Below are 14,366 nucleotides of genomic sequence, written 5' to 3'. Positions count from 1 at the left end.
GGCTTCTTCGACCTTGAAATGTAAATAAATGCATTAAAATACCCAAAAGAAAGATTCTAGATGCATTGAAGGCACAGTTATGTTGGGAAACACATTATCTCACCCGAACTGCATTGTCTTCTTGACCACTTTTTTATTTTATTTTAATCTTTCACGGTCAAAAACACATTGGCCCTTTATTGTGGACACATTGTAGTCTCTTTGATGTCAAATAATGCTACTGATTTGTTTTCTTTTTCTCCGTTGCTCGTTGGTGTGTGGAGATCACTGTGATGTGCTTAAACTGGCTTATGTGAGCTATGTTTGCACTAGAGTACCAGAGTGGCGAAAAACCACGGTCATCTGCAAGCAGACATGTTCCACAGCGTCTATCAGTGGGGCTGTGGCACGGAGCTTTGCAAGTGATCTGCGTCTGTCCTGACACTGCACTCGGATAAGCTGTGTTTCTGTGACCGCTGTTACTTTTTTTTGTGCGCTGACTGCAACCACAGTGGGTAGGAGATGTCAGCCTGGGACTCTTGCCCCATAAGCATCCTGTATGAGTCATTGCTGTTTGCTTCACTGGGCCTCCAAGGGGTTTGGTCTCAGCATTAGATGTGTGTTATTAGCCTGGACTGTGAAGAAGTCAGCGTAGAGGCGACAGAAGGCCTCGGCTGATTCTGTGAAATGGGACATTTGTGCCACATAAAGGCCTGAACAGCAATGCTGTTTTATGAACGGTTTGGGAAAGGCCTCCCTTATGTTGTCATTACGGTCAACTTGGTAAATGAGAGCACTGCAAAAAAACAAAAAAAAAACAGAATGGACAAAAAAAGTTAGGTAATGGGAGTCTGCTGACCGGGCAGTTTCCCTCTGCGTATAATTCTCTATTTGTGGTCTTCGTGTCTATTTCTGCTCTCTGCCCTGCCTGATGGTGTGGCCTTTCTACACACCCTGACCAAAATAACACATGCACCATGTCATTACGAAATCAGTAGTGAGGCAGAATATTGTTCCTCACCTCGAATCAGGCCAGCCAAACAGTTACTGCTGCAGGGCACACACTCAAAATACCTCCTCCAGTGTACACTCGAGACGTCGCTGAATGGTTTTTTAAATATCCACTCTGGATTAAGGGCCTCGTTACATAAAGTCATGATGGCCACCAACATGAAGTTTCAGTGAAGCTTCTCTGAGATGTTAGAGCATGGTTCATGTGAAATTCATTGATCATTTAGTCATGTATGTCAGAAGCATGGCAATTTGAGATGCATATAGTATACTAATGTAAGGCTGAGTGCACTTTCAATCAATACATCATAAAGAATAGTGCACCCTCTAGTGGTCTTCATACCCATTACAAATACAGTAGTTTGACCTGCCGACCTCCACGATCAGAACCCCTCAAGTGAAGAATCACAGTATTATTCTCTGAACATCAAATATAATTTCTACATTGGCAAACTATATCTTTTAAGTTGAAACATTCTCCAAACTTTAAGATATTACATTCGTAGAGTATTAAGAGATAAATAACGATTTATGTAGAATGTAATTCAGAGATGGTGCCTAGAAGTCGTCTAGTAAACTAGTACAGGTCTCTCATGATTTCCCCTAACAGAGGGTGCAGACACATGTCCAGCTCCGTTTTCTTCAGAAGGTGGATTTGGCGGACGTGGTCAGCCACCAGCGGCCGCAGGTCGGCCATCTTCTGCAGCACTTTGGCGAAGAGCTGGGGCTGCTCCGGATGCACCGTCTTCAGGTGGGTCTCCAGCGCCTGCAGCACCGTCTCCTGGAGCTCCTCCACGGGCTTCACGTTCACCAGGCCTGGCCGGTCTGCAGTGGGGTAACCAAGCAACCGCAAGGTCACAACAAAGGTCAAGTAGATAGTTAAACAGTAGCTTGACTGAACAGAGTGGTACAGATGCTGGTCAATTTAGCTGTGCACTGAAGTGATTTGTGGGTAAAAGCATGTTATATGATACCACTAATATTTGTTTTTATTTTGTGCGTGTTGTGCATACAGTTGTGCATACAGAAACGGATCTTTATATGTATGCACTTCATACAGGAAATGTATATAGGTATGTCTATATGCAAACAGTAGCATAACCTATGACAAAAAAGGAGTTGATTATACATCACTGTGAGTTGTTCTATGGGGTCCAGACAAAAAAAAACGAATTTATATTTATTAATTTACTGTGTACCAAATAATTGTAATAGTTCTGGGTAAGTCCTCAGTGAATACAGTAAATGTAATTGTAGTTTATTGGATCTCTATAGTCACCTCCACAGAGAATGATGACTGCGATGAAGAGAGCTAGGTCGCTGTCATCCAGATCCAGCACGTTAAACTTGGTGGCAAAGTCGAACTTGGGCTCCAGAATGCCACAGAACGGCTCCCGCAGACTGCGTAGGAACTCCCGCGTCATGAAGATCTGTCCGTAGGCGATCAGCGTGCCGTCTTTGTTCATGAGCGGGGCCCACAGGATGATCATCACCTCCATGGCGCCGTACTTCAGCAGCGTGATCTGGTCATTCAGGTCCAGGTCCACGAATCCCGGGATGCTCTTGGCGAACTCGGTGATCTCCCGGATGCTCTCGGCGGAGCGGACCTGCACCTGACGGAAGAACGACAGCTCCACTCCACCCTCGAGGGCCTCCAGAGCCACGTCCAGTTCAGGCTTCAGCAGGGGCACCTCTTTGCAGTTCAGAAACTGCTGCCCAGCCATAAGAGATTTCATGTCGTGGATGACAAAAGGCTGAAAGAAACAAAAACAGGTGAATCTCTCTGTTATTTTAGCTGTCGGCCATTTTGTGTGTTTGCCTGCAGTGAAAACCTATTTCCTTCTTCTGTATCTACAGGCCTCTCTTGAGCGTTTGAAACACGAGGAGTGAGTCCTTTATATATTTATAGAGGTTATTATAGTATGATAGAAAAAAAGGGATATTGTGTTCTTGTATTCTTGATGAAGCCATAGATTCAAATATATATAAGCAGAGGTCAATATCCTGGTTGGTGGGTTTAAGAACAATTGGGCCGTGGCCAGTTGAGGATAATCACCAAACGATAATATATGTCAATATTTATTAAAGCACACTAGCTAAATAGCAGCCTCATGGTATGATCACACACAGTTATTCATAAATACCCATGATTCGTTTAAAAAATAAAGGTTTCAGCAACTTAAAAATCCCAAACTAAAAGTAATGAAGGTTTTTTTTACCGCATGGTTGTTGGTCTTTCCTGACAGGATTGCCTTTGCCTTGCTCTTGGGCAAGGGGAAGTGTTTGACATAGGATTCATACAGTTGCTTGGCAAGCGCCCTCCTATCAGCTGCTTGTCTGTCTAGCTGTTCAATTTCCTTGGAAATTTCGCCCAAAAGTTTCTCCCTGTCAGTCCGGGGCATTCGACCGAAGCGAATAGCTGACAAGAAAACACAGGCAAGTAATAGGCGACTGCGGATAAAGGAAGAAAAACTGAAGCTCTGAAGATGAGAACGCCAGGGACAGACAGAGTAGAACATAAATGTGTGTTGTCTGATTTTAGTTGGAACATTTATCATAACTCAAGCACTCCCACCTGTACACAACAATTGTGCTGAGGCCAGGTGAAGATAATCGCTAAAAGATGGTGGGATGTCTGATCCAAATATGATCCAATTTTTTTTCTCCAAAAATCCAAACCCTATCATATCAGGATCCTAGTGATTATAAACACAGTAACCTCCACCCCTTAAAAAAAAAAAAAAAAAAACAGAACAATGACCTCATTGCATTTGAACTGCTCTGGGAAAGGAATGGAACCATAAGACTCGGCTCCTTTCAAAGAGCCGTAATTCCCATCACTGATGCACAGATTCAGTTCTTGTATAGGCCTTTACGTATGTATGATGAACAGTTGTCTATTCTGGTATTTACAAATAAACACAAAATTGCTATCAGCACTGTGGCTCAGTAGGCTGACATGCATGCTGTCTCCCACGTACAGGTTGTGCCTGGGTAGTAACGGGCTGAAATAAAGCCTACGTTTAGCCTACGTCGATAGATAGATAGATAGATAGATGCTGACTGATCTCAAATGTTTTGGCTGGAGCAGTCCTTTATACTAGCATAAAGTTGGCTTAGTTATATTATAAGATTTATTTTCTAATCGGACTTGTCCCACAGTGCAATCTGCCCCATCCTCCAGACGTTCTCATTCACTTCTGTCAATAGATAGATGGTTTCTCCACATTTATAGAAAATGAGCTTCTGACGCTTAGGTTGTATGTAGCACACTCTATGGTAGCACAACTTTCTTGAGTGAGCTTACCATAAACCAGAATCCTGTTGGCACCCCTGACGCAAGGCATAATGAATAGGCTTCAAATCAAGACTGAACAAATACTAATACAGTACTAATATAATAATAATAATAATAATAATAATAATAATACAAACACTTGTACTACGCTGGTGTATCAAAGGTTGGTCCTTACCGTTGTGGGACATGCCCACCAAAAGACACTTCTGAAAACGGCAATATTGACACTTGTTTCGACTCTTCTTGTGAATGCGACACTGCAAGGCACAGTAGTCATATATCAAGTTCAGTCGAACTGTCCTTCTGAAGAAACCCTGTGAAAAAAAACACTCTGTGTTTAAGCCTAATATAAGGATATAAATATTATCTGTTAATAAGAGGATAGCAACTGACATTATGAACCAAAAACAGTGTAATACTGTGTACTGAGTACCATCTCAATCAGCCAGTATCACATTACAGCTGATTTAACATATGTCATGGTGTATAATGGTATCACATTACAGCTGATTTAACATATGTCATGGTGTATAATGGTATCACATTACAGCTGATTTAACATATGTCATGGTGTATAATGGTATCACATTACAGCTGATTTAACATATGTCATGGTGTATAATGGTATCACATTACAGCTGATTTAACATATGTCATGGTGTATAATGGTATCACATTACAGCTGATTTAACATATGTCATGGTGTATAATGGTATCACATTACAGCTGATTTAACATATGTCATGGTGTATAATGGTATCACATTACAGCTGATTTAACATATGTCATGGTGTATAATGGTATCACATTACAGCTGATTTAACATATGTCATGGTGTATAATGGTATCACATTACAGCTGATTTAACATATGTCATGGTGTATAATGGTATCACATTACAGCTGATTTAACATATGTCATGGTGTATAATGGTATCACATTACAGCTGATTTAACATATGTCATGGTGTATAATGGTATCACATTACAGCTGATTTAACATATGTCATGGTGTATAATGGTATCACATTACAGCTGATTTAACATATGTCATGGTGTATAATGGTATCACATTACAGCTGATTTAACATATGTCATGGTGTATAATGGTATCACATTACAGCTGATTTAACATATGTCATGGTGTATAATGGTATCACATTACAGCTGATTTAACATATGTCATGGTGTATAATGGTATCACATTACAGCTGATTTAACATATGTCATGGTGTATAATGGTATCACATTACAGCTGATTTAACATATGTCATGGTGTATAATGGTATCACATTACAGCTGATTTAACATATGTCATGGTGTATAATGGTATCACATTACAGCTGATTTAACATATGTCATGGTGTATAATGGTATCACATTACAGCTGATTTAACATATGTCATGGTGTATAATGGTATCACATTACAGCTGATTTAACATATGTCATGGTGTATAATGGTATCACATTACAGCTGATTTAACATATGTCATGGTGTATAATGGTATCACATTACAGCTGATTTAACATATGTCATGGTGTATAATGGTATCACATTACAGCTGATTTAACATATGTCATGGTGTATAATGGTATCACATTACAGCTGACTTTACATATGTCATGGTGTATAATGGTATCACATTACAGCTGATTTAACATATGTCATGGTGTATAATGGTATCACATTACAGCTGATTTAACATATGTCATGGTGTATAATGGTATCACATTACAGCTGATTTAACATATGTCATGGTGTATAATGGTATCACATTACAGCTGATTTAACATATGTCATGGTGTATAATGGTATCACATTACAGCTGATTTAACATATGTCATGGTGTATAATGGTATCACATTACAGCTGATTTAACATATGTCATGGTGTATAATGGTATCACATTACAGCTGATTTAACATATGTCATGGTGTATAATGGTATCACATTACAGCTGATTTAACATATGTCATGGTGTATAATGGTATCACATTACAGCTGATTTAACATATGTCATGGTGTATAATGGTATCACATTACAGCTGATTTAACATATGTCATGGTGTATAATGGTATCACATTACAGCTGATTTAACATATGTCATGGTGTATAATGGTATCACATTACAGCTGATTTAACATATGTCATGGTGTATAATGGTATCACATTACAGCTGATTTAACATATGTCATGGTGTATAATGGTATCACATTACAGCTGATTTAACATATGTCATGGTGTATAATGGTATCACATTACAGCTGATTTAACATATGTCATGGTGTATAATGGTATCACATTACAGCTGACTTTACATATGTCATGGTGTATAATGGTATCACATTACAGCTGACATAACATATGTCATGGCGTATAATGGTATCACATTACAGCTGATTTAACATATGTCATGGTGTATAATGGTATCACATTACAGCTGATTTAACATATGTCATGGTGTATAATGGTATCACATTACAGCTGATTTAACATATGTCATGGTGTATAATGGTATCACATTACAGCTGATTTAACATATGTCATGGTGTATAATGGTTACTCAGAGCTTACAGTAGTTTGCCAAAGACCACAGTAGGAAGTATAACTTGTGACCATACCTTGCAGCCCTCACATGCATGAACCCCATAGTGGTAGCCCGAAGCCCTGTCTCCACACACCCTACACTCCAGGTTCACCAACGCAGAAGAGACATCCGTGTGCAGCTTGAAATAAGAGTAGTTTGGTTCAGAGAGTTCTGATGGGGACCTGGGTTCGACCTTTATGGAGGCTAGAATTACAAAAACAAGCAAACAAAAAGCACGTGAACATGAATGTGAAACTCGTGTAAGTGCACCCTAAACAAATATTTTTGAAGCCGTAAACTGAATGATACGACTGAACTGTGTTTAAACATCAATGCTGTTGTTAATATCGACAAAATAAAATCTAAATTTTTTGGGTTGAAAATAGCTCAACGCCATCTACCATTAAATAATCATTCGTGAACCTTGCAAGGCCGATCCAAACAGAGAGAGAGAGAGAGAGAGAGAGAGAGAGAGAGAAGGAGAGAGACAGAGAGAGAGTACCTTGCAAGGCCGATGCTGACCTAGACTCAACCGTTTGGTACGTCTGTACATCATGATATTCACAGACTCTCAGTCTAGTAAACTCTCATCCCCTTGCCCGCTTCTAAGGATCTTTCAAAACGATGCAGTGAGTGGAGCTGGACTCAGAGCCGGTGGTGAACATCCAATCAAATCAAAGGCAGAGGTGATAATAATAATAAGGTTACCCTCGCTCAGCATGGTGAACGTCCCCTCTCCAGGTGTCCATTCGTGGTGTTCCTCTGTGGCGGTGAAATCCTCCAAGTGCTTAGGGCTGATGCTGTTCTCTTCGCTGAGAGGGCTGGGGTAGTTAAAGGTGGACATGTCAAACACGTGGCAGATGTCCGATTGCCCGTCCCGCTCCATGGGGCTGCGTCCGAAACTCATAGGCCAGGTGAGCATCTGAGCGTCCACCATGCCCACAGACTAAGGAGAGGATGCGGGCTGCAGAGGATCGCAAACGTGGGGAGATGATTCTGTGTCGTCCTCAACGCTTCAGTGCTCGCGGAAAATCTGTCTCCATAGTGGAAAAACAACTTTGCATAATCATTTTGAAAAATGATTAAAAAACAGTATATCATTAATAATCATTACAATTATTGACAAACGTTTTTTTTGTCATTAGTCACTAGCATTTTAAACCCTTGTCAAAACAAACGATATGTATATTAAATGTAGAATACATTGGACCATTTCTTTTGCACTGTTTTTAGCCTGACTGAGCCAGCCTGTTGTTGCCTAGGACTGCGTTTCCTGAAAGCATTGTTGAGCAACCATTGTGGTAACTGTGGAGAGAGAGTGTTCAAGATGTTACTCTCTCTGTAATGTAACCATGGCAGTAGTTATTCAACTACATGCTTGGGAAACCCCACCTCAGTTTCCTCAGCAGATTATGGTGAAATGGAATGAATTTATGTCTGTTCATACCTAACTAACCCAGCTGCATCTCCACCAGCACCAAATGCAGCTCTGTATAACTTCAATATAACTTCCTGTCACAATACAGCTGGCTGGGGTGAGTGTGATAGCATTTCAAATTGGTTCTTTTATTCATATTTACGATATTCAAATTGTGTGGCAAATCAAATGGGTAGAGCTTTAAAGGTTTTTAAAGGTTTAGGATCACCCAAGGTATTTATGTCTCCGATCCCTGACTTTATGACCTTGTTTAAATGTTTATAGTTAGATCGCACAGCACGCTGTGTACTCTCACTGCCCTTGTGCAATGCTATTTCATGACCTAGATCAGGGTAGACCTCTTGCAGGGTTTAAACTTCAACCAAAGGAGTACAAAACCATAGAACCATGCAGTTCTAAAGCCAGGCTTCTAATGAATAAGTTAGTGTTAGTAAGCAGTAAGATATCCTTTTAGAAATGAAGCAGCAGATGTTTCCTTCCCAACCCTGATCTGAGCATTGAACACTGAACACTTGTTCAAACACAGCCTGACATGTGTGTTACATAAGTCTTTTGAGATGAAAATGAGTGAATTGCCCCGTGTTTTACTACCATGCTGACACATTAGATACCTATAAGATAAGGTAAGTTAATCTGCTCCTCCATACACTCGATGGGAGTCTGGCTCCACAGATGCAGAACTCATAAAACCTATTTTACAGCAAAACATTCTTTCTATTGAAAAGATTCTTAAAGGAGCAGTGAAGACCTTTTATTCTTCTTGTAGAATGGCACTCTCGTCACATGCATGAACAATACACTGCTAAACAGCTTGAACTGCATACTGTATATGAAAAGAATAAGCAGTTCATATGCAGATAAATTAAAAGCATCCCATCACCAAGAAACAATTAAGTCAATTAATTGTAATTGACTAATACAATAACTGCAGAATATAACTACACTATGGGAAAACACTATCATACACTATGGGAATACACTATGGGAATACATTATGGGGAAAACACAATGGGAATACACTATGGGAATACACTATGGGAATACATTATGGGAATACACTATGTATTTGTAACATAATGGATGCTCCTTTGCATCAGTTTTTCTATGGTATGTGGTCACGTAGAAATGGTAAATAATTTTATAAATCGAGTTATAAGCTTTAACATCTTTTTGGAAATATAACATAATTTGGAAATACCATATATTTAAATAATTACTCAATACCATAGAGAGCAATTTATTTAATCTTTCAGCACACAGGGGAAAACAATCATGAAAGTTCTCAGAAATATGTTTCCCCCAACGATCAGCATTTCAAAGCCTTGATTTCCCTGCTTTCGAGCTAACTGTGTCCAGTCCATGTCACAAGTCTTGGTAACGTGTTGTATTGTGTCCTCCATGAATGTTTAGATTAAGTTATGAATCACATGAGACAGCTGCTGTCCACTCCAATTATAATGTGTGCTACAAACAGGGACATGAATTTCGGTAAAACCGCCTACAGGTTTATGGAAAATTCATTACACTTCCTTATTGACAGGGATTGTAATTACTTCAAGGCCCTTTTACAGCAAGATATAAGCACATTACAGTGCATAATACAAGACCTTGCTCTTCAATGATTTATTATTGATGATATAATGATATTATATCACAGTGGGTATAGGACAGTACACTCATGTCTTGAAAAGGCAAGTTGACGTTTTTGTTTTTAATATTCATCTGGTTCACCTCTAGGATAAAACTGTCCTTTTGCAAATCCTACATTACATTTCAAGTCGCCGTCAGCAATGAAAATACCCGTCACATGTCACAGTGCAACATACACAGTCCAATGCAAAGCCATAAGCCGTATAGACTGTGATGTAGATGTAGTGGTGACAAACCTCACTGACTATTTAAGAGCAGGTATTAATAGGAGTGATGTAACAAGAACAACATTTCATTGGATCGCAACACATGACATGGACATGGACATGTACTTTAAAGTGGCACTCAATTCACCCCAGGTATAACGAAAGGAGATCATAACAAGTCGCAGATACATCCCCACTGCAGGCTTACAATTAAGTCACGGTAAATGTCTCATACTTTCATTTTCTGCACGTAAAGCAACCGTCACGTGTAATAACATATGTAATATAAAAATCCACGGGGTTTAACAGTGATTCCTGTTACCTGAAGGAGATGTTGCTATTTCTTTCGAAACTTGAGTGGCGATCTTGATTGTCAGGGTGTTACGTTCAGTCCCATAAATAACTTAACAAGAGACCTTGATTGTGCTAGTTGTCCTTGAGTCTGTCGATTGTTCCTTTAATTTTGATTTTTGAAATCCATTCCGAGTTTTATCGAGAATAGTAAACACAAGCAAGATACAGAAACAAGGCTATTTAACGACATTCGAAGGTGAAATAAAAAAAAAAGAGTAGGCTACCGACCTTAACGGTGTCTTCCACATATCAAATATATTCCACTGGCTATTCTACATCGAGTCGTGTTTGTTTATTTCTTTTGTGACTATCTAATGTACATAAATGATAGTAAGGTCATCCCGTGGCGCTTTCTGATGACTGTGTAGGCCTAATTTCCGTGATCTGTCGAGTAAGGCTATAAAGGTTGTCAGGTGTTCATCGGCACATGAACTTCGGAACTTCGGCGCCATGAACTCTTTATCAAAGGTCCCATGTTGACTTAAAAAGGACTTCACGTTTCATTTGTTCCCTGATTTTATTTGTTCTTATAGGTTGAAAGAAAGAGCATTGTTCCCTACGCTGCACTGATACAATACAAAAAAATAACATTGACAATATTTACGTTAACCCTTGTATGGGATTCGGGTCTGTGGGACCCGTTTTCATTTTTTATCCTAACAAAAATAATATGATTAATTATTTTTTCAAACTCAGACTCATTGGCTTTGGCTCATTATCTGCGAAGAACATATATCAGACCAAATTTTCATTGGCCGCACACCGTAACCCCCCCCTACACATTTATATTACATACAGGGTGTTCGGGTCCACTGGACCCGGGCAAATAAAAGTGTGGAAATTATAGGTCCTGTGTACCTAAAGTCTGTTCTCCTCCTGTCTGGGTCTGCTGTAAGTGTGTGTGTGTGTGTGTGTGTGTGTGTGTGTGTGTGTGTGTGTGTGTGTGTGTGTGTTGTGTGCATGTGTTTGTTTGCGCGCACGTGTATGTGAGTGGGCCTGCTGTAAGTGTGTGTGTTTGTGTGTGTGCGCGCACGCTTATGTGTGTTTGTGTGTATGTGGGCCTTGTGTGTATGTAGGCTAAGTATGTGTGTGTGTTTGAGTGAGTGTGTGAGTAAGTGTGAGTAAGAGTTTTGTGTTTCTGCCCCTGCCGCTGATGCCATTTAGGGGCCGCTGCCCCTTTAGACATTATATACCATCTAAACTTGCAAAATATGGTATAAAGATCTGGGCTGCCTGTGATGCGACTTCCTCATATGCTTGGAACTTACAAGGCTACATAGGGTAACCTGATGAGGACGCCCTGAGAAAAATCAAGGAATGAGAGTTGTCCTGGACATGGCTCAGGGACTCAGTGGACACAACATCACATGCTACAATTTATTTTACATCGTACAAGCTGGGACAGGAGCTGACCATGGTGGGAACGATAAGAAAAAACAGGTCTGAGCTCCCAACCCAACTGCTGCCTACAAAGAACAGGCCTGTCAACTCTTCCAAGTTTGTGTACACGGTTGACACATCCCTGGTATCCTATGTGCCAAAGAAACGCAAGAATGTGATACTCATGAGTACACTGCACTGGGATGGGAGAATCTCTGGTCTGCCTACAGCTGTAAAAGGAGGACCCTACGCTGGCCACTGGCCATTTTATTTACCATTTTGGACATCATGGCGTACAACGACTTTGTCACCTGGATGGCACTGAACCCGGAGTGGAAGAGAGGGAAGCTCCAGAGGATAAGCCTTTTTCTCGAGGAACTGGGAAAGACACTGGTGAAACCTTAAATCCTGAGAAGACAACATGTTCCAAGAACCTCAGCCTCTGCAGCTACTATTAGGAGGATTTAGGAGGACAGTGCTGGTGCCCCATCCACCCATGTTGTGCTATGTAAACTGACCTGATTTCAAATTAAATTCACATAAATCAAATAGTTATGGAAAACCTTGCTTCATTTGTAAATGTGTTGAATTTTGTCCACTGATATCTTGATTATAATTGATTTTCTTGATTTTGTAAAAAAAAAAAAAAATAATCGGGTAGCACTTAAATTCATAAATGTGATATAACAAAGTTAAAGGGCAAAAATTAACCATATTTGCTGTTCATATTGCTTCTAATTGGAATGAAGTAAATATCTGTTGAGTATTTTACCATAAAATTGTTTGATTGTGTTGAATTAAACACCCAAAAATCGAGCGGGTCCACCAGACCCACAACACCTTCTGAGTAACAAAAAAATGAATACCATACAAGGGTTAATACATGCAACGAGGTCGCTATTATGCAGACCATAGGAAGTCATTTTTTTTTTTTACGTTTATGTATGAACAGAATAAACTAGGCTACATTTTGCATCAGCTTCACAAACAGCTTATACTACAATACAACACTCTACAAAAATACACTAATTTAGTGCCATATGGATAGTCTAACAGAAAAGGACTTTTCACGTTTCACATTTTTTTTACCAACTGTATCCTAATGAGTGAAGCACTAATCATGCTGTGCATGCAGTATTAAGGTATAATACTTGTATTATTCCACAGGTCCAACTCTGTGTATGACAACACAGCTGTGTTTTTAACATGGAGACATCCTGCACCAATCACTGAATACTCACACCAAAAGCATGCAACTCATTTTAGCTGAAACCTCGAAAAGCCCATTCAGATACAATACAATGAAAATGGAAAATATAATCATATAATCAAGTTAAAAAACCTAGTGTACATATGATTCAAACATAGACACCATAATATAGCATACTGTTTAAAGTCTGTTGCTTTATGACACTATACCTTTGTGAAAAATAAACTACAAAACTACATTCAATGAAAGAATAGCTTATAAGCATGGACATTCTATTATTCAACAATACATATAAGTCATCACCAACTCCGCTTAATTCCTCTGTACAAATATACTCATCAGTTATGGCTTACATTTATAATATAATAGACGAATCACGAGTATGAATCATGATTTTGATAACTTCTCTTCTTGGGCATACCCCTAATCAGAGAACAGACTTGCGAAAGACTTCCTCAGGTTGCGAACGGTTTCCGCTTTGCCCACGCCCTCGCTGGCCGTCTGGAAGAAGGATGTTTCTCCAAGGCCAAATGCATTACTCAGCGACTGAGATTTACTGCGAAAGCAATGAGAGAGTGCTAGATCAATGAGAACATGACTGTTTCAGTGAATTGTAGGACAGCATGACTGATGACAAATTACATCGCATACTCTGCTCATCTTTTTGAAGCTACCCTCGTCGTAAAGTCACAGATTACAGCACATCAACTGCCTCTTACAATTACATGTTTTTTATCATTGATTATGAAACGCTTTCAGCATAATTTTATAAGATTCATGGCTAAAGATTATTATTATTGTTGTTGTTATGAACTATTTTTGAGAGTGTAGAAAAGGCTGCTTACTTCAGCTGAGGAGGGGCCTGAGCCCGGGCCTTCCCCTGTGTCACCTGCTGCTCTTCACCTGCGTCATGTTGGGCCGTGGCCTCACCTTGGGGCTCAGGTGGGGACAGCGACTGTGGGGGAGACACCGCCTGGGACACAGCTACGAGCTGGACCGGAGGAGGCCTGGAGGAGAGCTGGTCTTGAGCCCTAGGCAGGAACGGCTTGTCCTGAGGCCCAGAAGGAAGTTGTTCCTGAGGCCTGGGCTGGGGTTGTTCTTGACCCATGACTGGGGGTTGTTCCTGAGGCCTGGGCTGGCTCTGTGTTTTTGAGTTGCGCCGTCTTGGTGGCACAGGCTTGGCAGGCTGCCCTTCGGGGGGCTGCTGCTGATGGCCCTTCCCAGCATGCCGCGGTGCAGACTGTGTACTCA

The 14,366-nt window shown here is 40.2% G+C and overlaps 1 protein-coding gene across 4 annotated transcripts; it reads right to left on the bottom strand.

The window, feature by feature from the left end:
- Window positions 1–116: 116 nt before the first annotated feature.
- Window positions 117–10,924, bottom strand: LOC105900157 (peroxisome proliferator-activated receptor gamma-like). Of its 4 annotated transcripts, none has more exons than XM_012827412.3 (7): window positions 10,494–10,924; window positions 7,586–7,933; window positions 6,912–7,081; window positions 4,464–4,602; window positions 3,210–3,409; window positions 2,270–2,744; window positions 117–1,815 (listed from the first exon to the last, which is right to left on the bottom strand). In XM_012827412.3, exons 2-7 carry the CDS (start codon window positions 7,812–7,814, stop codon window positions 1,568–1,570), a joined length of 1,461 nt encoding a protein of 486 aa, XP_012682866.2. In that variant the 5' UTR covers window positions 7,815–7,933; window positions 10,494–10,924; the 3' UTR covers window positions 117–1,567. The 4 variants fall into 4 exon arrangements, with proteins under 4 accessions (XP_012682866.2, XP_012682864.2, XP_012682865.2 ...); XM_012827410.3 differs by having other exon boundaries at window positions 7,586–7,914; XM_012827411.3 differs by having other exon boundaries at window positions 7,586–7,910.
- Window positions 10,925–14,366: the final 3,442 nt, after the last annotated feature.

Source organism: Clupea harengus, chromosome 4, assembly GCF_900700415.2.
Source record: "Clupea harengus chromosome 4, Ch_v2.0.2, whole genome shotgun sequence".
NCBI classification, from domain to species: Eukaryota; Metazoa; Chordata; class Actinopteri; order Clupeiformes; family Clupeidae; genus Clupea; species Clupea harengus.
This window is presented reverse-complemented; position numbering and strand designations above follow the sequence as displayed.

Bases quoted from the DNA above. Each gene is read 5' to 3' on its own strand.
- LOC105900157 (XM_012827412.3), bottom strand. From the start codon at position 7,814: ATGGTGGACGCTCAGATGCTCACCTGGCCTATGAGTTTCGGACGCAGC. The intron at 4,603-6,911 runs GTATGGTCACAA...TTTTTTTCACAG, and splicing joins ATGCATGTGAGGGCTGCAAG to GGTTTCTTCAGAAGGACAGT. The intron at 2,745-3,209 runs GTAAAAAAAACC...TGTTTCTTTCAG, and splicing joins GAAAGACCAACAACCATGCG to CCTTTTGTCATCCACGACAT.